Source organism: Streptopelia decaocto (genome assembly GCF_964273445.1).
Source record: "Streptopelia decaocto genome assembly, chromosome: 13".
NCBI lineage: Eukaryota > Metazoa > Chordata > Aves > Columbiformes > Columbidae > Streptopelia > Streptopelia decaocto.
The window spans coordinates 17,115,998-17,141,091 of NC_138668.1; the positions used below are offsets into that span (position 1 = coordinate 17,115,998).

Here is a 25,094-nt window from a genome sequence, read left to right on the forward strand (position 1 = left end):
GCGGCGAGTCTCGGTGACCCTGCCGCTGTGGTGGTTCTGGGGAGCACGGGGTCCTGTTCTGCTCCAGGAGGGTCCCCCGACCCGAGACACGACCCAACACTAAATCCAGTGCCGTATCAAGGCAGGTGTTTGTCACAGCAAACCCTGTGCCAGTGCCGCCACGCTCAGAGCGCGCGCATCCCCTTCCTGGCCTCCCGTACCTAACGCCGCGTGTTGCGGCTACGCCATGAATAACGGCGTCCAGGTGCAGACCTGAAGGACATAAAAACACACAACACCGTTTCCCAAAAGCCGTAAAATAGTGGTTTTTAGCCATTTCCACACGGAGGACTATGTTTTACCAATATGTTATTTGGGCATCTAATAACACTGAGGATTTGTAAAGGATACGAAAACCATAGATTGATGTAAAGTAAATAGAGATACTTTTGTCAGCAGCATTTAGGTACTGAAACTGCTCTTTAGGCACTGATTTAAGATTGTATTGATTAATCTAGAAATAGGAAGCCAGCTGCAATCCTATTAAAAACAGTTTAGCTATGTCCTGGTTCTTGTAAGTAGCTGCACGTTTCTGAGGCCGGCTGCACGGCTCTTGGACAGTGTTTGCTCCAGAGCGGACCTGGCTGCAAAAGAAAACGCACTAAAAGAGAACTGGTCTTGTTTTAACCAAAACCAGGACAAACTAATATCAGAGAGAAAAAAATTATATTGACATCTAACAGCATCTTGAAAAGGGAACTAATATTTAAAAAGCAGTATTGAAAAAAGTAGCATTGACACCATCTCTTCCAAATATATTACCAAATATTAACCAAGCCTAAGACTGAATGTTTGCATGTGTAACATGCTGCACAAATTCCTCATCCTGAACTGCAAGCCCTACAACATTCCAAGACAGACATTCCCACATGAACTCATTAAAGAAACCTTCCAAGGCCTTCAGCTTGCTCTGTCATGGAAAGGAGGTCACCTCGGGGCCACTGACACATCCCAGTGAGCCCCACAGAGCCGTGTGTGCCAAGGGGTGACTATTTCTGCTGGATCTGCTGGCCAAACTTCAAACCTTGGGGTCAGTTTTGGGCCCCTCATGCCAAGAACACTCTTGAGGTGCTGGAGCAAGTGGAGAGAAGGGAACGGAGCTGGCGAGGGGCTGGAGCACAAGTGTGATGGGAGCGGCTGAGGGACCTGGGGGGTTCAGCTGGAGAACAGGAGCTGAGGGGAGACCTTCTGATCTCTGAACTGCCTGAAAGGAGCTTGGAGCCAGGGGGGTCGGGCTCTGCTCCCCAGGAACAAGCGCCAGGAGCAGAGGAAACGGCCTCAAGTTGCGCCAGGGGAGGTTGAGGTTGGATCTGGGAACAATTTCTTCCCCAAAGGGCTGTGGGGCATTGGAACAGGCTGCCCAGGGCAGTGCTGGAGTCACCATCCCTGGAGGGCTGGACAGACGGACATGAGGTTCTCAGGACATGGGGCAGGGACAGGGGTGGGGAATGGGTGGATTCGATGATCTTGAGGGTCTCTTCCAATCAAAATGATTCCATCATTCTATCTGCAGGGTAACTGTTCCTGAAGCACAGCCCACCACACAGCACAGCCCTGCAGTATTCCCAAAGGCAACACACACCGTGAGACGGTACCGAAAACAGCACCACTAGAGGACAAGGATTTGCCTCTGCACAAACGTGCTGTGGCCATAAGCTCTTGTGGGATAAACTGAGGTAGGGCGTTGCAAAGCTGATGTGAGAGCCCCACTTTATGACCTGCAAGCTATGTGCAGCAGGTAGCCAGAAGTGGAATTGCTAATCAATGCCAATGATACAAGTGGCTTGTGTCTCATCAAAGGAGCCCTTCAGGAGAGCCATGGATGGCACCATTTCTTACTGTAAAGAAAAGATATTTTTTCAGAGATCTGATATGACAAAGCGATTGTGGGTTTATGCATGATGAAGGTAGAATTTTGGCCTAAAGCTAAAGAAAGAATAAGCAATGCAAATTTTTTAATTAATTGCTCAACTGATAATTTTGTATGCATAAAATGTGCAACTGAAGTTGTAATTCAATTAGTACTTAAAGAAATTAAGGATGAAAGACTATTAAAAAAAGCTTGAAAGAAGGCTTTTGTAATTTATTGAAGTGGCTGATACTCCACAAAGGAGAATCAGTGATATAACAAAGAAGAAAATACATTGTTTCTATTACAAAACTATCCACTAAAAATGCAATGAAAAGTGCACAATCTTCTAGTATATGAAATAAGCAGAGAAGTTCTTTCCTTTCCTAGGTTAGTAGGCAATGAACAACTACATTAACCCAGGACTTTATGCCAAGCAAACACACCTACACATTTTATTGGTAAATTCCATATATATTTATATCACGACCACTTACTGCAAATTCTGTGCATTCCTCCTCATTTCCTCTCCTGTGTGCCAAGCTCACCTGCTCGCTGTGCAGAACACCTGGGAAACATCCCAAGGCAGATCACAGGTACTATCTTTAAACAGTCACAAGCCACAGTCGCTGACATCCGAATGCAATTAATGATTTGATAAATATTTTTTTCATATATTTGCTTTAGAAACTGTTTTACTCCATATGAATCAGCAATGATGATTTTTCCATCACAGAAAAAGTTGCAACAGATATAATTAGCACGATTCTGGCATTTTACTGATACATGTATTAATGTGGCCAAAGAAAATGTCAGGAAGATCTTCTGTTATTATAATCTTTATGTCAGCATCCTTTTGATAACTACACTGCTCACTATGGTTGGTGCTTCGAAGACATTTGATACAAACACTCTGTGATAAGACAGGAAAAAAAAATAAAAGCAGAAAATCCTACATAAAAGCCAAGAAATTTGATTAACATTAGGAACGCTGATTTAAGCAGCATTTTTTGTCATAAATATGATTTAAATCTCAAATATTTTACTTGTGATAGTTAAATAAACTTTTCAGATCATTTCTACACTGTAGAGGAAAATGCCTTTGATTACTTCTCAGTCCTCCTGGATTTGTGATTTCTATTGCAATGTGTACTTAAGCTCTCAAACACTTTAAAGTTTTGGTGGTTAAGGATTAAACTACATGATACTGGATATCTACTACATACATACTATACAATATTTACTGTATTTGTTGCAAAATCCCTATACAACAGGAAAACACAGAAATTTCCATTTCAAAATGGGAGAGCTAAAACACAAAGACACAGATTATGGGAATTAAGCATGCAAATGCCTTTAAAAAGCTGGTTCAAAGAACCTGAAATTGGCAAACAGCACCAGAAATTTAAGGGATTTAGTTTGATACTTTTTAAAATTTACAGAAATATTTAATGACTTACTGATCAGTGCTAATTGCTGGCATTTACTGAAAAGAATGGAGTAGCGATTACACTTTACGTATAGAGCCGTCCAGGACGGTTGGGGGGGCTGTGCATTGTCTGCTGTGTACGTCACCAATCATTCACGTTATAAAACCAGTTTTCTTTTCAGTGAGTGGAAATATCGATGCATTAACTGCACCATCAGTGAATCTGCAGCTGATGAGGGCCCAGTCTGTACAAAAACACCCAGTACTGTCTAGCAGGAGTGAAAAATCTCTCTGCAGTCGCCTCTTTGTGTGTGTGTGTGGACAGGGAAGCAGCTCTTACTGACACAATGAGTTCTCGTGAGTACCTTGTTTCCAATGGCCTTTTTTGGTGGAAAGTTGAAAGTCCTCACTTGCTGGTACTTATTCTGTAATTTACGATGCAAGCTTCTGAACTCTGCGTATCTTCGGTAAACGTTCCATTCATCATCCTTTATCCTAATATAAACCTGCAAAATACAGACAGGGAAGGAAATCATTTAAGGACAAACCGCTGAATTAATGTATTTCTTTCACTCTTCAAAGCTTCATGGTGTAACAGCTCCACATGGGTGATGCGATGGGACCAGAAGTTCCAGATCCCAGATCCCTCTCTCACTGTATATTTGCTGTTTCTGTTGTACAAGTCATTAATCTTCCTCTTTCTCATCTTCCCTCTACTCCTCTTTTCCTCTCTTTTTATTATATTAATAAAGACAAACATAGCTTGCTCTTTTTAACATGACTCTCGGGCAACCACGGTAGCACTTTTTGTTACCATGGTTTCCAGCATATTCCACCAGCCAGTGACCAAAGGCAAGAACAACATAATACCACTGTAAAATTGATTTCTATGTACTCAACACAGTTCTTTCAACTTTCTACATGAGCTGTGTAGAATCAGAATTGCAAAACATAATTTTATCCAAAGTATGAAACTTAATTCCCTTTCTGAAAAAAAAAAAAAAAAAAAAAAACCAAAACTAAACTAGAAATTTTATTGTTTGGAAAATAAACAGAGTTCATTCTTTCTGCTTATATAGGACATTAAGTATAATTTAACACAGCTGTAGTTTTTGTGATTCTGTCTTTGTCTGCCACTCAATTATTTCAAGAGCATATTACCAATTACATGCTAAATATTCACATTCTCTAGGAAAATTCCAAGCAGCAGTGAAATATTCTCAGAGCAAGCTGAGATTTCAGTCATTACCAGGGAATGACCTTTCCTCTCCAGAGGAACCCGCCGTGTAACAGGATGCTGAAATCGCACCAGTCGGAAACAATGAACCAAGCGTCAAATCTCCAGATCCAGAGTGACCTTTTCCTGAGCCGCTTCGGGAGGATCTGGAGCTCATTCATTCTCACATGTGTGTTAATGATCTCCGTATTTTGCATCCCCAACGGAGCCCCCTCGCTCCCCCCACCCCCAGTAACTGAGGAGAACACTGAAGGAGCCGAGCGACCCCAACAGCCACACACCGAGAGCAGTCACAACTGCGTCTGTGTGAACCCTGGGAAAACCCAAAACTCCCATCTGGGTTTGGCTGATTCCAGCTTTGAATTGTGGCTTTTCCTCACAACTGAAACACGAACATGGGCCTTCTCCTCTAGATTTGACGAGTCCTTAGAAAAAACAACCTTTTCCTAGGGACTCGTGGTGTGTCCGAGACGGGCGCTGGCCGCTGGCCGGCTCCTCCAGCTCCCTGGAGCTCTTTAAAGTCCCATCTCTACACACACCCAGGTGCTCAACTTCTGTCTTGCAGCCAAAGTCAACATGCCATGCACATACCATGCAAATGCTGTCAAATTATAATATTTCGCTGTAGAAAATATTCATGATATTGGATTTTATTGAATAACAAGCACATTTTTTAGTTAGTATTATACTTCTTCATGGTTCATGATGATGACAAAAAATGAATACTACAATTCCCAAATTAGCACATCCAAGAATACAAGAGATTCAGACTATTGTGTGAATTACAAATGCATATGTAAACAAAAATTCAACTGGTTTTGGTAACAATAATCTATTAGATAGTGTCATGATGGAACCACTATAATAAGTCTGCAAGAAGTATTCAGATTTCTTTTGCATTTTGAAAATAAAGCCAGGATAAAGATAATTAAACACCTACAGGACCATCTGTTTGAACAATTCAGTACACTTCTAAAGGAAAATGAAGGGAAATACAAAACGCAAGTATTTTGCAGGATTTCAATAAAATTAACTTAAAGTAACTATATAAAATATCCTTTCCTTGGCCAGCTCTCCCCGCTCCCCCTGCCCATTCCCGTTTCCATGCACACATCTGAAATCTTGCATGCATTCCCAAGATTCAGGTTCAGCTTCCCTGGGGGAGGCATTGCCGACTAAACGCTTAAATTACTTTTAAGCAAGTTATTTAATATGGAAATCCTAATTGAACTACGCAGTTATCTTTGCACATGTGATCTGATGAATCATGCAGTTCAATATTACCTGTTAAGCTGGAACCCATAGTGAACTAATTAAGGAAGGCAGTGCACTGTAACTGAGATTTTTAAGGACTGCAAAACACATAGGTTAAGTTTTTAGATATTTTTTTTTTTCCTGTTCTTCTCTGTACACAGATATTGATTTATTTTGGATAAACTTGTTCTAGCCTAGTCATGCAAGTTATCTTCATTTAAATCAAATACAGACCATACACTTAAGCACAGGAAAAGTTATCTTTGTAGACAAAATTTTGAAATAATACCAAATCAAACGACTTGAGACGCATGGCTTGAAACCGTCTTAAAAGTCATTAGAACTACTCCCATCATCTTCCATGTATCCACAATTTCATTCACAGTCTTTCAACAGGAAATCAACGGAATCTGTAGCTGCCAAATACACTTGTGTGTGTGTGTGTGTGTGTGTGTGTGTGTGTGTGTGTGTGTGTGTGTGTGTCCCAGGTGCACGTGCTGCGCCCTCAGGCCACACCACTTTCTACTGCTGAAAATACCTTAACGTACAACATAGAATTACAGGCCGTTACAGAAAGCTGAAAGGACGACTCTTGGCCTCATTCTCCGAGCAATTTCAAACTCAGTTCTGTATTCCTGTGTGTCTAACTTCCCTTCCCTCACTAATATGGAAGAGTTCTCTGGAGATCCTCTCATTTGTCACATCTGAATCATTGCCCAGGCCCTGGCTGGTTTGTTATAGACAACCCAAGGCATGAACAGAAAAACACAACCCACAAACTGGCACTGCTAGTTTTAAAATGTTAAGTCAGCCAAGATACTTCCTTCAGCTGGTGAAAGTTTTGTCTACATTTGCTTTTAAATAACACTTTAAATAATTTTGGAGTACCCTTGGTCCATAGTTTTACCTTTCTACTTCAGTACTCTGTACAGCAAGAAAAAGTAAAGTAGATAGGAACTTGTAGAGATGCTTTAGTTTTTTGCTAGAGTTTTGTTCTTGGTGAAGAATCTATAAAATGTTCCTGTAAAACCAGAATATTTGCTTCAGATACAGGAATATCTGCTTGGCTAGAACAGATTAAGATAAAAAAGGATGAAAAGATGAATAATCAAAGCTGCTCATGCGAAGAGAACATATGTATGTTAAGCACATTGCTGGCGCTCAGCAGGATAAACCAATGTTTGATTCCTACAGGGATTTGATGTGTCTTCCAAGACTGGCAATTTGAACATGCGCCGGGGGGGTGGGACAAGGGATTATACAGGGAGAAAGACACTTGGACCTCTTTTTTCCCCTAGAAAGGACAAAGTAAGGTTGGAACAAAGAAGAAGTTCCGCAGAACAGAGCACTCCTGCCACGGCCTGTGTCCACACCCCGTTCTGAGGGCTGGGTGGGGAAAGCCAGCAAAACCCACGGGAGGAGATGATGTGGACGAAGGTCCCGCTGCAAACATTTCAGCTTTTCCCTTCTTACAGCCGCAACCTACCAACAAAATCTGGCATCTCCTTTCCACCTTGCCTTTGAAATAGTCAATTTAAATAGTTATATATTGTAATATGTAATCATAAAACAATCATAATTTCATGCCAGGTCAAAACCACAACACTTGTGATGTCCCCAAATATTTTCTACACTACTAAAATTATCTGCTAAAATACTTCAAGCCCACTGTGGTCCACATTATCTTTTACCAGTCTTAACAGCAAGGATATTTGCTTTTCTTCTTCTTACAAAAATTAATCTACGAAAAGGCCTTAAAAAAAATCCCCTTCTGCTACGGTTATGGAGAGGGACCACGGAGCAAACCCCGGGTTCTGCAGGGCCGGCTCGGAACGGCTGATGGGGAGCTGGGAGCAGTGGGAGACGACACCTCGCCTGCAGTAAGCGCTTTCCCAACTGTCCAACCGAGCTTAAAAAGAACCATAAAACACACAGAAAAACTCCCAAACAAACAAATGCAGTGCTCTGAACTACAAAGCAAAACTTATTAACATCAGTAAAATTTATCTACTGAGTTCAGTGGTTTAGACACTAAAGAAGCCTGGAATATTCATTGCAACAACTCCCAGGTAATTATTAACATTTGGTTAAATGAATCTTATAACCCACAACAGTTCCAGAAAACAAAACTGCCGGTGCTTCTGTTGCGCATTGCTAATGTAGTCTAAACAAATAACAGACTAGTCTTTGTGTGGAAAGAAGAAAATTCCTTTTAAGCAGAGGTGCAGACACGTTCTGGGATCAACGTCTGGAGCTACTGCTTGTTCTGGTTCTCAAATACTGGTTTATGATGATAATAAAGTTCTAAAAACTCTTAAAACTAACTCAACTTTAATGTACATCTTAATTATTTGGGAACACTAAATGTAAAAGATTTTGATCAAAATGTACAGTTTAAGAAATACCTTTTTCAGGAGGCTGGAGCTGCCCTTCCCTCCCGCTGCACAGTGTGCTCTGGGGAGAGGACTGAGGACTGCCGGCTATTTCGGAAGCTTTTAGCAAAGCTATTGCTGCGCTCCAAAGGTGCGAATCCAAAGGGGAAGTATAAGGCAAAAAAGAAAGTAAGTTACATTTCTTCACTTTACTTCAGGACAATGGAATTTTGTTCAGAATGTAAATTCCAGCTGAATTCTCCAAGTTACCTTCGAAGTGTGAGGAATGAATACAAATACAAGTTCTATGTTGACACATCTGCAGGACTGCATTTACGGGCAAGTTCCCTCTTTGAAAAGGATCCCATTGAAGAATAATGAAAAACAAACAGAACAATGCAACTTTTCAGCTGTGATATGAGCAGCTTTTGTGTGCCTTTCCATGTACAGACATATCACAGGAATTAAAGCAAACAAGCTTTTCTCTCAACGAGACCATTTTATCTGCTTGCACAAAGACTATGAATACTATTACATATTTTGTCATGTTAAATCTTCAGCTTCTTTACATTTAGTTCACGAAAACGAACAATATGGCATCAGTTATGAGTGTTCACCAGCCAGCCCTGCAGTGACCGCACACTAAAGGCCAAACACAGCACGGCTACAATTTTGCTGGATGGAATCAATATCTTGTTTTTATTTTGCACACAGATCAAATCGGCACAGAAGATTTCACTCAATAACATAATTAGTTGCTTTTGACAGCGAAATATTACCTGTAATACCAAAAAAGAATTAAGGTCATTTCACAAACACGCACTTTGAACTGACACAGCCACTGCAGTGCACGACAGGCACTGCAAGGAGATGTTTCTGCAGAAGAGATTAGAGGCCAAATGACAGAACTGTTGCCTTTTTCTCCAAACAGGATATTTGGGGTGCTCCACCCAGGGAAAGGCGAACATCTCCCCAATTAGATTGTAAGTAAGATAGCTATTATTTATTCTAGATATTCATTGGATACAAATGATTTTCTTCTTTCTGTACTACGTGTAAAACAATCTGAGAACTGAAACTCTACTTTTATTTTCCTTGTATTTTTTGCACCCAGATGAGCATTTCTATAAGCACATCAATGTATTAATATGCATTACAGTTTCCTTTAGAAAACTAAATAACTGTCCAAGTCTCCAGTGCCTCATCTTTGAGTACTCCATCCAGCTATTGACAAAGTTTTCTCCTTTACGCTTCTGGCACATCCTCGGCCCCACTGCAGATCCTCACCTTTTCGGCTCCTTGCGAACACCACGACCAGACCTTCCTCTCAAATTCCCCCCATCATTCTAGGCCATTTTCTTCTCTGCTTACCCTGAGCTGCTCTGAGATGGAATATGATTAGAAGACTATTTCTTTCTCATTTTTCCTTGTTCAGTGCTGCAGCTGTTGAAGTAATCCAACTCCTCATACATCAGGGAGAAGAATTTCGGCTTCGCGTTTAATTTTTGCTATTTGTTGCCTACTTTTCAACTACTTTAACCGTCAATCCATTGTCTTCCATTGTTAAGATATCTATACCTTTGATGAAACACCAAGACTATGCTGGCCGGGGTATAAATTAAAGGTGCCCAGTCAGATCACAGCCTGCGCTGTCCCTGTTCCACCTCTCACCCAGACGATTTGCTGGGCTCTGTCCCCCCGAAGCCGGGAGCAGCGGCTCCTGTTCTCGGGCAGCGCTGTGGCGCTGTGGCCCCGCGGGAGCAGCCGGGGCTGTGCGCAGCCCCTCCCCAGAACAGCGCTGCTCCCCCTTCAGAGGGAGACAGAACAGCCTTACAGCACTACGAGAAGAAATACTGTGAGAAAAGAGACTGGCTGGTATTAAACAGTAAGACTGAAGAGTCAAAGGAATAAAAAGTAAGAAAATAATGTTTATTGATGATAATCTTAGGGGGTTCTATACATATGCAAATAGCTACAGTCTTGTCTGATTAGCATGTTTATCTTTAATCTTATTTGGTACCATCTCAAATTTTTACTGCTCTGCAAACAAGGCAGATTGGCAAGTAGCCATTTAAATATTGATATCACTTTAAGAATCACAAAATCTCAGTTTCATTATATTAAGTGTCAGCCATTGGTAATTATAGCAACAAAAGGCATGACTAATGGCATTTGCTGTACACTTCACAGGGAAGTGGAATCCGCATGTATGCAGAAAATAAGATACTCTACAGTTGAGAAATATGATAAAATAATATTATTGCAATAATTATCTTGCTTCACAGGCACTACAGATACTGCAACTAACTATCACCATCTAGAGGTAAAATGTAAATGCAAAGATATCTTTTCCCATTCTGATCTGGATTCTGCTTTGTCCCTGTGAACAAACTAGACAAGAAATTAATTTCTAATGGCAGGTGGACTGAGCAACATCTGCCTCCCAAGAGAAGAGCCGCGGGAACGGTGGGCAGAGCCCAGCACAGCCGGCACAGAGCAGGCAGCTCACCAGAGGAGCCGGGATATGTCCAAGGGCAGACCCGGCCAGCACCACCCTGGTTTTACAAAGCCACCTAATATTAAAACAGTCTGTTCAAAGGACTAGGCTTTCCCAACTGCTACTTTGTACAAACTGCATTAGTTGCCTCATCTGCGGGTAGGTCCTTTGATGCTTGTAACTAATCAGTTTACCACTTCGTAACAGCCATCACCAACTTTGTAAAAGAATAAACCTCTGAAGCTCCTTTTGGACTCAAAGTATATAAACATAATCATTCTGATGTTTGTGCTAGAAGATATTGCTACAACAAATTAGTGTGAGCTCCAGTCACAACCCAGATCATTTCATCCAGTAACGTCTAAATAATCCGTACGACTTGCTGACTCATAATAAGGACATCAGCTGGTCATCTAATTAATCTTTCTGCTCAGGTGAAAAATTAATTCTACTAGCAAACCGTCAACACTAATGAATGGCAAGACGGTAGTCGAGACACAAACCAGAAGCAAAACAAAGCTGAGCAAGTACAGAGGAGGCGCGTCTGAAAGCAGGAGAACGCACTCGAGATGTCCTTATCAGACCTGTTTCCATTCTAGATCTAAATCATTCTTAGCACAGCACTGCAGGGCAATCACATTCAGTTCATCCTGCACCAGGGCCTCCCACGTCTTTATGCTGGGATTGATCTTTCTTCAATTTAATTAGCTCAATTATTTTCTAGACCCGTGTAAACTTTCAGTACTCACAAGCTCTGTGGCAGGATGTCACGCAGCCCAGCTCTATGTCGTGGGAAAAAAAACACTGTCGTGCACTTGTTTCGAAACTGCAAGCTGGTAGTTTCAGTGGAGGCGCCAATTTGCACTTTGAAACAGTTCAAAATCTCCCCGTGTCTTTGATGATTGGAAAGGTTGCTATTTTATCCCCTTCTCAGTTGCCTTTCTTGCAGGCTGAGCATTTCTAATGTGCACCTCAAATGGAAAAGCTTCATTTTCACCCAGTTCTTTCCCATTGTAATTTATATTGTTTTGGAGAGGACTAGAGCTGCACGCAGCCCAGCCAGAGATCATACATGGCATAATACTTGTCAGTTTTTCTATCCCTTTCCAAACGATTCCTAACAACTTGGGTTTAGACCTCCTTAAACCCTTTTAAAAATTGTGTCAAACTACCTACTTTAAAATGTTCTGGTACCGAGCTGGAAGGAATTGATCAGTCAGTTTTCAGCTGTTTCATCCTTGAATTCCTGGGGAACTGCATGTGGAGAAGTATTCTTTATTTGTTCAATAAGACCTTCTACTGGTATCTCGTTTAAAAGAGACAGTCTGCTAATTCTACACAAGGAATAATCCAGAACGGGAATATCCCATAAAACTCCCCGGTGAACAGAGATTTCAAAATATGCATTTTTCTGTTACTATCTAATGTCCTGTGACCTTCTGCAGCTTGAGCGTCTGTCCCACTGGCTTCAACAAGTGACATGGACAGAAAAGACCATGAGCTTTGTGCCTTTGGAAGGTGTAGAGGCCTGTAACGCTGTATCTCTCTTTTTTTTTCTTCTTCCAGAATGTGTATTTTCCTCAATTTTTTGTTGGAGATTACTTAAATTCTTTAATTTAAAAAAATGTATTCGTTTACTTCTGACAACTTCCCTTATTGCGTTGCTTAGCCAGCCCTCTCTTGTTTTTCTCTCTTTTTTAAAATGGGTTATACATTTCCTCTGAGCAATATCCAAGTTTTTAAATGATCTTGATTATGCCTGAAAACCATCTTACCTGTCCCTCTTAGGCTTTTTGTTGTTGTTGCTGTTTGTTTGTGGTTCTTTTTTTTAAACCAGCTTCGCTTTTTCCTCATTCCCTTTTTTTATGGTTCCATATGCACTAGTCAATTTTGGGCCTTCTTGTTCCTTTTACAGTAGAGTTTAATTATTTACATGTAAACCTTTCTCTACCTTTCAGTCCATTAATTTTACGATCTTAAGTGCCAGTAACTGCGTCCTGCATTCGACATCATCCCTCCTGCCAAAAGTCCCATTATTCCAGATACATATGCAAATCCTGATGAATCCAAACCCTTTGTTTTTTCAATATTGTTTCATTCCTGCAGTAAAATACTCCATCCCCAGCTCTCTCTGAAGCTCCCAGACCCTCCTTTACCCTGCGCTAAATGAAACCCAAAGGACCATTCCCTTCCACACCACGTCTTGGTAACCCACCCAGAAACACCCCTTCTCTCCATCTTTCTACTCAACCAGGTCGAGTCAGTAACGGCAAAGCTGAACCCCCAGACTCACAGCCACCTCTTCTCAGTCGGGATCTTTGTCCTCAGAGAACTATTCACAGTACAAACAAAGCCCTGAATGGCTGCTTAGTTTTCAAAGTCCTATAGCACAACATTTATTTTTTGCCTTCATTTACTGCAGTCACATTTATTTTAGTCACCTGAAGGTTTGTCAGTTACTGTGAAATGGTGATGTTTCAGAAAACAAGTGAAAAAATATTTTTTAATTGAACTTAATAACTGCGCTTAATTGCACATCCCATTCTAACTGGCTTTTCCACTAAAAATTATATATCATTTAATAGTTGTAACATCCACACCTGGATGCTCTGAGTGTCTGGCTCTGTTAATTCCCGAGGCGGTTTTAGTGCCAAGCTGTGAGCACAGCTGTACCTGCTGCTCTCCACTGTCCCTTGAACTCGCTCCTGGCCAAAGAGCAGCAAATCTGGCTGTTTCTAGACCTCGTCTTTAAATTCCTGAGAAGCACCCCAGCCCCTGCTGGCGGTTGAACGTCCCTGCCCAGCGCAGAGAGCTCCGCAGACAGAGGGCTGATGAAAATTTCCACAGCTAATGGGATTAATTATAAAATGTTGCTTGCTTTTAGAGTCCACCACCTTATTTCTGAGCTTGTCCAGAGTCCTTAATCCTAAAAGAAATTCAAGAAACTATTTGATGGTTGAAACTATGTGACAAGTACGCTGAGTTGGAAACTCTTCCTTCTGTATTCACTGCAGAATAACACCTGGGGTTTTTAAGGATGGAAGATGTACTGATTTGGAACATAACATCTGAAACATACTGAAATGTTAACGTGACACGAAGAGAAATGCTTTGAAACGCCCTTCAAAACAGCATTACAAATCGGCATTAAGCTTTAAAAAACAAAACAAAAAGCACTAAACCAGAACTCCCGCTGGAGTCTGCTCGCACTCTGCCCGGGCAGGCCCAGCACATGAACGTGCCATAACTTATCTTCCTGGTTTAAGAAGCACAAATGCAAAATGGGCATGGACTGCAAAGAGGCACAGCTACCCAGACTGATCGCTCCCGATTCCTGTATTCTTAGGAAGCACTTCTTACTCGAAGAAAAGACATCAGATACTGTGGAACTGATAGATTCATATTTTTTCCAAGCTATTTGAGGGGCTCTGCAATTCCTTCCACTCTCTTTCAGTCATTTCCAAGGCACATGATACCTATGCAGCAATTTATTTTCTGCTAAAAACCACAAATTTATGAGCAAAAAGGGACAGAAGAGGCACAAAAATTCTAAAGTGCATCAGCAATAATGTGACACAGGAAATCTCCACCGCCACATTGCCCTCCTCTCTCCGTCACATGGAATGCTCCAGGGATACACAATTTTTAATCGGCAAAGGCGAACAAGATGGCTCGTGACAGGAGAGGAGGGCAACCTCTTTAGCTTTCTAATACCAGTAAATGCAGAAGAAATCAGGCCATGTTCAAAATACTGCATTTGGAACAGCAATGGTCAAGTTCCACGTCCTTTTGTATCGTCTTCATTTGGCAGCAACATCTTACCTTAATAGTATTACGCATACGATCTAATTTTCAGGCTGGCCAAGCATCTTTAGGCTAATTTCACATCAGCTTTAGGTGCAGTCAGCAGTATTTAGCACATCTAAAAAGGATGCTTCCCCAAACCAAAGCCTCGTACCTTGCCCGGTCCAATTTGCACACTTCAGCTTTCTACAAAGCTCCTTTGACATCTTTTTCTCAGAATTAACCCGCACAAGCAAGACTCATTTTCACATCTCAAGTTCTGGTTACTCGAGCACTCACAGAGGAATCTCGGCTCCAAAATACGTTGGTAATGATCTCAACAATATCAACATTCTGCAATATTGCTACTGAGAATTCTCACTTTCCTTTACATTGGTATATGACAAGCAATTTCTCACGTAGCTGATACAAAGAGTTATATATGAATGTTCATATTGTGCCACTGGAGAAACAAATGATAAAGCAGCAAAAACAACGTTTCTTATGACTAGGAGGACTCAGAAATGAGCTCAGCCATTTATCCTAATTGTCAGTGCCAGCCCCTGCCTGTTCATTGCACGCTGGTAGCCCAGTAAATACCCTGTTCCGCTATTTCAACATTGAATCAAATTCCCTGTAATCAGGAGCACATGTTTTGGCAGCGATTTAACAAGATAAACGCACAGTGCTGTTATTGAGGCCATTCTGAAGTCTTATAAATTAATGCTTTCCCGATAGCTATAAAATGCAGAATAATTCAGCAAGCACATGACTACACGTGTGATCGGAGATGTGACAATCATGGAAAGTATTTCACCACAGTTCTATGCTACAGCGTGTATGTCTATCTAGGAAAATGTCTTTTTTTATGTGCAGTGGCAAAAAAGAAAGTTATTTACTAGGCAGATACTCCTCCCAGTCCTGCTCCTGCTACCGAGACCACAAACTGGCAGGAACACCATTTCTGCACCTTTCCACCAGGAAAGATCTCAGCAGGTACCAAGCTCAAAGTTTAATAAGGATTATATAAGTTTTAGGTCAATTCTACAGGTAATTTTTGCTCACTTTTGTTACACATTAAAAGACAAAGTTGAGCAAATACACAATTGCTCAGAGGAATTCTATGATACTCTGTGCTGTCCTGTAATTAAAGACAAACTAGTCTGACCAAAGACATTCCACGTCTCTTCTAGACAGACGCTTCCAACTTTACATTATGGTTGTCTCATAAATTCCTATGGTGAATAGACAATAGAACAGAGCGTATTCAGAAGAACCTGTACATTTTTCAAAAGTTATAAGAACAAAGAGAATTTTGCACATCATGGACGCTCAGTTTTATGAGGATATACTGTAGACATTAATAAAAAAATTCTCAAAATCATCTTTTTGCCCATCTAGAATTTTCAGTCTTTCAGAATCTTGGGATGATGTTTTGCTTCCTCTTCAAGAGACTTACCCTCCCATCACAAGTTCTTTGTTTTCCGTTGATGATGAGTGATGGATGAACTCTATTAAACCCACTCTGTACCAGCACAACATATTTTCTACAACGCCATGCCACTGATAAACAGCAACGGTGTGCAAAAGCACCCTAAAAACCCACATTTGGTTCAAGGCACTGGAGCGACACCCTCAGCCCAGCCCTCTGCTCACCCCGCAGCTGCTGCATGAAGCCCTGAACCTCTTCTGGAGCGGGAAACTCTGTTTATCACAGGATTTCTCCTATGGAACAAGAACGTACAGAACATCTATAATATATACAAGTTCTGCATACTTCCCAGGCTTTCATGATGCCATTTGTATTATATAATCATGTACAGTCAAATGGCATAAGAAGTACTGAACCCTTTAGTAATTAAGTCTGATTTCAAGCTACAAATAAAATTAAAAATAAATTAAATTCCTTCATATAATTATTTTTTTTAATCTAGTTCTAATATACCTTAATGAAAAGCCCTTTATTACTTTAAAAAAGTATTAGATAGCAACTTTATAAATAAACTGTTTCTGGGCCATGTCTTCGTAGCAACAACACTAACAAAACTCAAAATACAAAAGCAAGCTTAATAATTAAAAAAAGATTCTTCCCATCCAACCAAAGAGGATGCAACTGAAAAAGTGAAAAATAACATTAAAATTCTTGATAAAAATACAACTATTTGCAATACACGCAGATCCTCCATGTCCATTTTGCAAACACTTATGTATTTATGTGGGGCTTTTTCATGTCTTCTTACGCGTTTTCTGGCCATTGAACCTTCGAGCTGGCAGCATTTTGTTTTTTAAAGCAAACACAGTAACAACGTTACTATCGAACCTAAGAACCAGTTTTCCTCCCCTTCCTTCATCTACCACAGCGTCTCCTGTTCCTGAAGAGCCTCCTATAGGTAAAACGTCTGCTCATTCACAAACAGCTGCAACACTGACTTCTTTCTGCTTTTACTAACCAGCCAGATGAGGAGGGAAACCTGCGTGAGAACAGGCCGTTCACTGGTAGACACTGAGAAAGCCACGGTTTAATTCTACTTCTTACTCACAGCTTCCACAGAAAAGATTTTACACCACTTTTCTTTGCAGTAAGTCTCTCACTGCAACAATGCACACCCACAATTTGATAATTACAAATTACATTAACATTGCACATAAATATGAAAGAAACGTGGAACTGTGTTCACTGCGTCCAAATGAGCTTTCCTGAATACCAGTATTGGGTCATATTCCCCCTCTCCTGCCTTTCACATAACACCAGGTATCAGTAACATCAAAAAGACAAAAATCAACGCAGTACAGACAGTACCATTATATAAGTGTGCCAAACCTAAATAGCCAGAAATGCACTTGAAAATATAAGGGATATTCACTGGGAGCCTTCACTTCAATCTGTCCTGCAGCTATAACTAAAAACTGTAGCAATTCAGGTGTCATATTGATGCAAACACAAAAGACCTCATCATTCAGATACCAAATATTTTCTGGAATTGTCTTATTTTGTAGTTATCTGCCAGAAACTCAAAATTTCTATGCGACTGCAGGAGGGAAAAGAAAAAAAAAAAAAAGGAAAAAAAATGATGGGGTACATTATATTCCAGCTTTTGCTTATCAACAGTCAAAATGCTTGAGGAAAGACTGAACTGTTAAAACCAAAAGCTTTTTAAATAGTATATTTAATTACCCTTTGTTGCTCATCCATCCACACAGACAAGCACCAACTCAAGGGTGACTGCACAGCCCTGGGGACAAGGATGGAGTACACAGGGGCCCAACTGGTGCTCCAGAGCCTGCGGGAGGGACGGCGCTTGTGTGGAGCTGGGGATCAGCAGCAACACGCGGCTGCACAGCAGGTGCCACTGACACCACGGGACTCCCTCTGAGGGCCGCGACTGCTAGCAGAGACTAAATCCATCTGACAGCGCGGGACAGGAGCAGCTTTGCCTACAGGCCGGGGAGGAAATGGTGGATGGGGTGGAAAACAAATGGTGCATGGTGATCGGAGCAAGAGAAACCTAAGAAATGACAAAGCAGGATGAAAAGAAGAAAACAACAACCTAGGAAACAAGCAGGAGAAACCAGAGTTCCTCTAGTGGTCATAGAACTGCAACGTCATCATAGAATCATAGAACAGTTTGTGTTGAAGGACCTTCCCAGCTCCCAGTGCCCCCTGCCATGCCAGGGACATCTTCACCAGCTCAGGTTGCTCAGAGCCCGTCCAGCCTGGCCTGGGATGTCTCCAGGGATGGTTCAGCCACCACCTCTCTGGCCAACCTGGGCCAGGCTCTCACCACCCTCAGGGCAAAAAATAATGAGAGTACCAGAGCTGTGTTGTGGTGGGATAATGATGCTTTAGCAAGACTGGCTCTGGGGTTGAGAACGTGGAGCCAGTGACAGCAGAGTGGTGGAACGTGTGAGAGCCAGAAAGACAAAAATAATCACACTTGTCAACACGTTAGGCTTCCACAAACACTTGCACACCTGAATTTGAGTGATTATTCAATGCTTTTGAACAAATTACTAACTGTTCAGTATTGCCAGGTTTTCTTTCCATTAGCTAAAGTCTTATTTTTCATTGCCTTTTACTGGCCAAAATGTGGGTGCTTTCCTGTATTTTTCAACTATCTGCCAACACTTCATAAATGATTCAAAACTCTACAAAAACCACCATTGAAAGTGAGAGGAATGTTTAAAAGCTTCTGAAATCTTGCTCAGAGCTAAGTACATGTGGCTGAAACAAAAGTGGGAGAATTGTGCAGCTGCTAATAACCCACACATCAAGAAACAGCCTGGGAGAGGACAGCATCTAAACTTGGCCCTTCTATTCTATCCATGGAGGGTATAACTGTTCTGAAACTCGGGATCCAGGAATCAAAAAACATTCAGGATGTCAATGCTTCGACTACAAGGCAGACTGGAGCCAAAGCCTCAGTTCAGAACACACGATGGACACGGCCAGTGCCACAGAGCAAAGGCTTCTTGCACCACTCCAAATGTTTGCGAGTGAGCTACTGCAGTAACCCATGTCAGCAACATTTCTGGTCACTGATATCCCCCAAATTGAAAGAGAACATGTATATGCATCTTGAAGAAGGCACCAGTGATTAATATTGAATTGGTGTACAGTCTGGCCAATGCTGTCACCTTATTACCAGTATTATTACCTTGTTATTCAATACCAAGTAATAAATCACAGAATCACAGAATGTAGGGATTGAAGGGCCCTGGGAAGCTCATCCAGTGCAATCCCCCCATGGAGCAGGAACACCCAGATGAGGTTACACAGGAAGGTGTCCAGGCGGGTTGCAATGTCTGCACAGAAGGAGACTCCACAACCTCCCTGGGCAGCCTGGGCCAGGCTCTGACACCCGCACTGGGAACAAGTTCTTTCTCAAATTTAAGTGGAACCTCCTGTGTTCCAGTTTGCACCCATTGCCCCTTGTCCTGTCACTGGTTGTCACCGAGAAGAGCCTGGCTCCATCCTCCTGACACTCACCCTTTATATATCTGTAAACATGAATGAGTCCCCCCTCAGTGTCCTCTTGTCCAGCTCCAGAGCCCCAGCTCCCTCAGCCTTTCCTCACACGGGAGATGCTCCACTCCCTGCAGCATCTTGGTGGCAGCGCTGGACTCTCTCCAGCAGTTCCCTGTCCTGCTGGAACTGAGGGGCCACAACTGGACACAAGATTCCAGGTGTGGTCTCCCCAGGGCAGAGCAGAGGGGCAGGAGAACCTCTCTGACCTACTGACCACCCCCTTCTAACCCACCCCAGGTCCCATTGGCTTCCTGGCCACAAGGGCCCAGTGCTGGCTCATGGTCACCCTGCTGTCCCCAGGACCCCCAGGTCCCTTTCCCCTCCACTGCTCTCTAATAGGACACTCCCCAACTTATACTGGAACCTGGGGTTCCATAAAAGCCAACTCTTAAAATATACTATTTGAATAATCAACACAACCCTACGGATGAATATATATATGAAGTTACTGCCGCTGTTCATTTAATTAATCTTTAATGAAATTGTACTGAGATCTTTCAATTACTGAAATGTGCCATTTCAGTCAGAAACTTTTACATAGAACCTGTGTTAAGATGTGTCACTCACCTGATAAACATGGAATGCATTGGCAGCTTTTCCACGCAGGAAGACTGAGGGAATCCAAACATTAATAAGAGCACGATTCGATCTGAGGAGGAGAGAGAAGAACGTAAAATAGGGAATCATATTTATGTATAAGAAAAGCAAAGCAGTTACCTCCAGTGGTTTAGATAATGATCAAAGTGATCAAAAAAGCAACTTAACATTTCCAATGGAGTATCAGAAGAACTGTTCTTCTGTCTAAACCTTTTATACCTGCTGTATCTAAACTGTTCCCTAAAATTAACATAGCAGAAAAAGAGCACTGAAACAATTCCCTTTGCAGGTGTTTTGGTTTGGGGTTTTTTCTTGGTGGTGGTTGGTTGTGGTTTGTTTGGTTTTTGGTTGGTTGGTTTTGGTTTGGGTTTTTTTGTTGTTGTTTTGTGTTGTGTTTGTTTTTACAGCATGTGTTTGACAACATTTGATGGTACAAAACTATTCATTTCAACAAATTCAACATTTCAGTCCACAAAACTCAGCAAAAAAATGAGTTAATTAAATAAGAGAAGAGCACTGCACAATTGTGGAGAAGCCATTTCCATCTGCCCTTTGTAATTCATCTCCAAATGTCTATGATTCCAAGACACAACTACATTTTTACCCCTCAGCCACAAAACGCTCGATTCATTAGTCTGACTAATACAGGCAAGACTCCAAATCACAACACTTCAGAATGGCCTGGGATGACCAGCAGGGCTCTCTGAGGGTTTTCTGTAGTACTATTTGTATGCGTTGATTCAGATTTACTCTGTAAAAACGAGAAAGTCCATCACATTATGAATAACACCTACCATCTGTCACACCCAAAGCAACAGCAAACAGTAACTTTTTGTGCTTTGTTAGAATGCCAAGACCTGGTGCACTGAAAGAGCGCTCCAAGAGAATGCTCAGAAATCTAAACTTCTGGCATTCAACATTACTGAAAACTACACCAGGGCACGGACTGGGCAGCTCTTCATACTCCTCAACCACGGAACACCACAGCTCAGAATTCAGTCATTGGGTAAAATGTAGGAAAATTAAATTATTGAACCTGTTTGCTTATTCGTCTTTCCCTTAAAGACGGTATGAAGAGAAAAATATGTGTATTATGAAACTTACATTTCAAAATCTGACAAACTCTGGTCTTCAGATGTTTGACTCAAATCTCCAGGGACCTACATTTACAAAACAGAAATAATTCGCACACATGGGTTACTATGCTTTCTATTAAGAGAGCATAATATTATAAGGAAATTACAATTCAACATTCAATTCCTTAAATGCCAATAAAAACTATTCCTGAGTAACAATAAAGGAAAAATAAACAACTGTGCAACAGAATTATGAACATGCCACCCTTGCAAGTTCTTCTTGTTAGAATTTGCTGCAGTTGCGTAAAGAAATGGCGGTTTGTAAAAGTGTGTAATTTTGCAAAGCATAAAAAACCCAGAAAAAAACATTACTATTGGGCCTTTATAAGCAAATGATGCTAAAACAAAGTACATTGTGTGTATGAACAATTTATGGGAAGAGATGAAGCACATAAAACCTAGCGATCACTTTCTTTTGCAACCAACATTCCATTAAGAGAAAGACATGTGAGTATTTTATTTTAGCTGCGTTCTTACGAAACATTAAATAGCTACAGAGGTTCATAAAGATGGCAAAGACGGACTAACACCTGCAGAATCCAAAGAACACAGCTGGCAGAAAACAAGACGGAAAGAGCATTTTGAACTGAAACAGTCGTAGCTTTTTACCATACTTTAAAGGTAGTTAAACATAAAAGGATATCTTCTCACCTTTATATACCGTAAAATGTGAAGCATAACACAGAACAGTGTGTTTTCATGAAGAAAAACAGCTAAAAGTTGTGAACTTGCAGAGACAGCTTCTACGTTAGTTAAATATTGGTTCAGTGTATCTCTATAATGTATTTTGCATGCATATTACTGTTTTTCAGAATATTTGCTGCCTAAGAAACTTCAATATATATTATTACTTATTGTAAAGCAATATATATTTATTTATTGCAAAGCAACAGAAAACTTATAAGGGACTATCCCCTTCCAGGTGTTTTGACAGACCAGCCCATGCCTCCCAGCACACAGGACAAAACTGAATTTTGCCTTCCCAAGAAAAGAGGGATATGGCTCCGCCACAACTCAGCCATTCCTGCCAGAGAAAAGAAAGGACCAGATCCACTCAGTTATTTTAATTACCTTCAGGAGAAGCTTTTCAGAAAAACCTCAAAAATAGAGTGTGGACTTCGGCCATAAGGAAAAGGATGACATGAATGAGTCCCAGGGCTTGCACGTCTGCGCTGAAACAGACTGGGTACTGGTTCTGGGATGGCATTGGAGTGCCGTCACTGTGACACCAACCAGCGATGCAGACACTTCACGGGGATGAGGGAGCACATGGGGGCAAAGACACACTCTGTGTTTCACAGTGCTCTGTGTGTCCTGCAGAAGTTCTGCACCAAAGTTCTTCCACTTAAAAAGTTTCTCTTGATATCTGATACATTAAAACATAGTATCGGTATCTAACTACTGGATTAGGATATGGAGACACAAAGTTAAAACCGAACTCTCTGAACAGGGACACACGGCCCAAAATCTCCCAGTAAGAAACTACACCTGATGTATCATTTGTCATTTCTAAACACAATGACGTGGTTATTTCCATCTAAAAGGCTGAAAATTATAGGTGAAATCCCGCTTCACTAATACACAGAACTGTCATCAGCCCCTTTGCATAATTGTTATGATGAAATAGGTACAAATGCTCCCAGTGCCAACAAAAAAGTCAGGAGCAATATCATGTAATCATATGAACAAAAACTATCAATATATGCCTCCCGCAGAAGATGAACAACTACCGGGAACACGCTTGGCTCCTTCCATTTCTCCCCTGTTCATTTTCAAGTTTCAACCCAGCCTTTTAGCACAAAAAAGCCAAAGTGAAGCAGTAGTTGGTAGAAAACAATTTCATTGTCTGAATATATCTATTTTACATTTAATTCTGCTAAAGAGAATCAAACACTATGAAAAATACCAAGTAAGTTGTTCTTGACCTACGTGTTGTTAGCTGGTATTTCTTATAAGACAATATATATTTTATTTCATCATGAGTAATGGTTTTGAGCTGATTCCAGAGCAGTACTCCACACTGCAGTACACAAACACATACCGGCCCTCTCAAATCAATCAGTTCTTGTCTCATCTGGGACACCAGAGCTTCCTTGGCCATCAGAGCGCGGTGCAGCCTCTCATTGAATTCAATCAGCTCCCCGTGCATCTCAGCCACCTGAAAAACAAAGCCCAGAGGTAACTGCACTCTAAACCGGAAAAGGACAAACAAACACACTATGTAATTTCTTACACGTATATCAAATTTATTTATATTTTGTATTTTACCATACTTGCCAAGTAGTGCATCTCATTGAAATGCACTAGTTTGAACTGAACCTTAAGAACAGAAACTGTTGTAACAATTTTGACTCATACAATGTAGGTTTCAGTATTGAATTCAATAGGACAAAATACATCTCTACGTCCAAATTCATTCCTGTCACAGGAGATCCTACAGCAAGTGATTCTAATAAAACACCTATAGCTTTTGTTTAATCCTTTGATGAACACAGCACTCAACAGTTACAAACTAATCACAATATTTTGAACTGGGAATTACACAAAATGCACAAACTGCATTACACCTTGTCAATTAGCCATGTGTAATACATTCTGCACTCTCATGAGGAGTTTTAATAGGACTGGAGATAGAAGTCCACTCATGGCAGGCAAATCTGTGAGGGGTCAGAGGAGCACAAACAGCACAGCGAGGCTGCGGCTGGAGTCGCTGTGCACAGGCAAACCCTGCGGCCTCCTCGGACACAAAGTCCGGCTGTGGATGTGCTCTCTGGGTTTGAGTCAGAGCATCAAGAAAGTACCAATTGACGCAGGATGTTTATGACAGTGAACAGACCTGGATGAATGACAAGGATGAAAAGTATACCAATTCATTTTTTTTAATACAGAGCAAACTATGTCTAAGTTGGTTCCCTGCCAAGAAAACAAGGAACAATAAAACTCAAATCAAGGTTAAAGATCATATTGAGCTCTTGAATTTTTCTTACACAGAACTAAAGTCTAAGCCAACAGCTTAAGAGGGAAGAGCTCCAAAAGTACAAGGTGTGGCGGGTGCGCTCGGCCCCCAAGCCAAACCAGAGCAGTTTGGTCCAGGCTCCAGAAGAGGGAACGGGCTGAGCCGCAGCCAAGAGCTCCTGCCAGGAGACCCGCAGGGAAGCAGAATGGGAACTGAGCACCAGTAACCCGTGGGTTCAGGGAGTCTCGTGCAGACTTTTCCTACTCTGCGCAATTTGACTACGAGTCAACCACTTCGTTCTGCAAATACGACAGCCTGGATGAGCCCCTTCGAGCCCTCCCTGCTAAATAAGTGAGCTGTATGGCAATGGTTTTACTACTCACAGGTCAGTGGATGAGCCCAATTTAAGTCCAATATTAGTCATTTAGCTTAAGAAGATGCATACTAAATGTAATGGATTATTTACAGATATAAGGTTGTATGATTTTCAGTATACTCTTTGCTTCATGTTACTTGGTAAACTAGATCTGCTCAAATTTTAAGCTGTAAAGTTCTGCTCCTATTTGACAAAAGCAACTACAAACTACACTGAACACTTGCAAGATAAGGTCTATTTTGCACTTTACTGAGAAGAAAGGATTTATTCACACCAAAGAGTACCTGCACGGTTATGGACAATAACCAATGTCTACAGCTGAACAAAACAAGGGCCCACGTGGAATCAGAGAAGATCCAATGAGAAGCAAGAAGACCCCGAGTGAAACACTGCTATGGCACCGAATCATGGTGTGAATGGTTTGTAAAGATATAAAAGGTTATGGTTTCCTATGCTCAGATGGAGCTCTGCGCAGGTACCCAGCTTGAGCCAGCCCTCCTGCTATTCTACTCCATTGTATTTTTTATTTTCTGAGAATTTTGT

At 41.3% G+C, this 25,094-nt stretch overlaps 1 protein-coding gene across 5 annotated transcripts in view; it reads right to left on the reverse strand.

Moving 5' to 3' along the window:
* Positions 1–25,094, reverse strand: part of SNX29 (sorting nexin 29) — a 126,246-nt gene that overhangs the window by 44,837 nt on the left and 56,315 nt on the right. For 3 of the 5 annotated variants that reach the window (XM_082064112.1, XM_082064115.1, XM_082064113.1), the window contains exons 16-19: positions 23,261–23,377; positions 21,188–21,243; positions 20,054–20,135; positions 3,683–3,823 (exon numbers count right to left, since the gene is read on the reverse strand). In XM_082064112.1, coding sequence (XP_081920238.1) covers positions 3,683–3,823; positions 20,054–20,135; positions 21,188–21,243; positions 23,261–23,377 — 396 coding nt within the window. Of the gene's footprint in view, positions 1–2,101; positions 2,802–3,682; positions 3,824–17,708; positions 17,967–20,053; positions 20,136–21,187; positions 21,244–23,260; positions 23,378–25,094 lie in introns of those variants that run through there. The other 2 variants (XM_082064114.1, XM_082064116.1) reach the window with 2 other exon arrangements.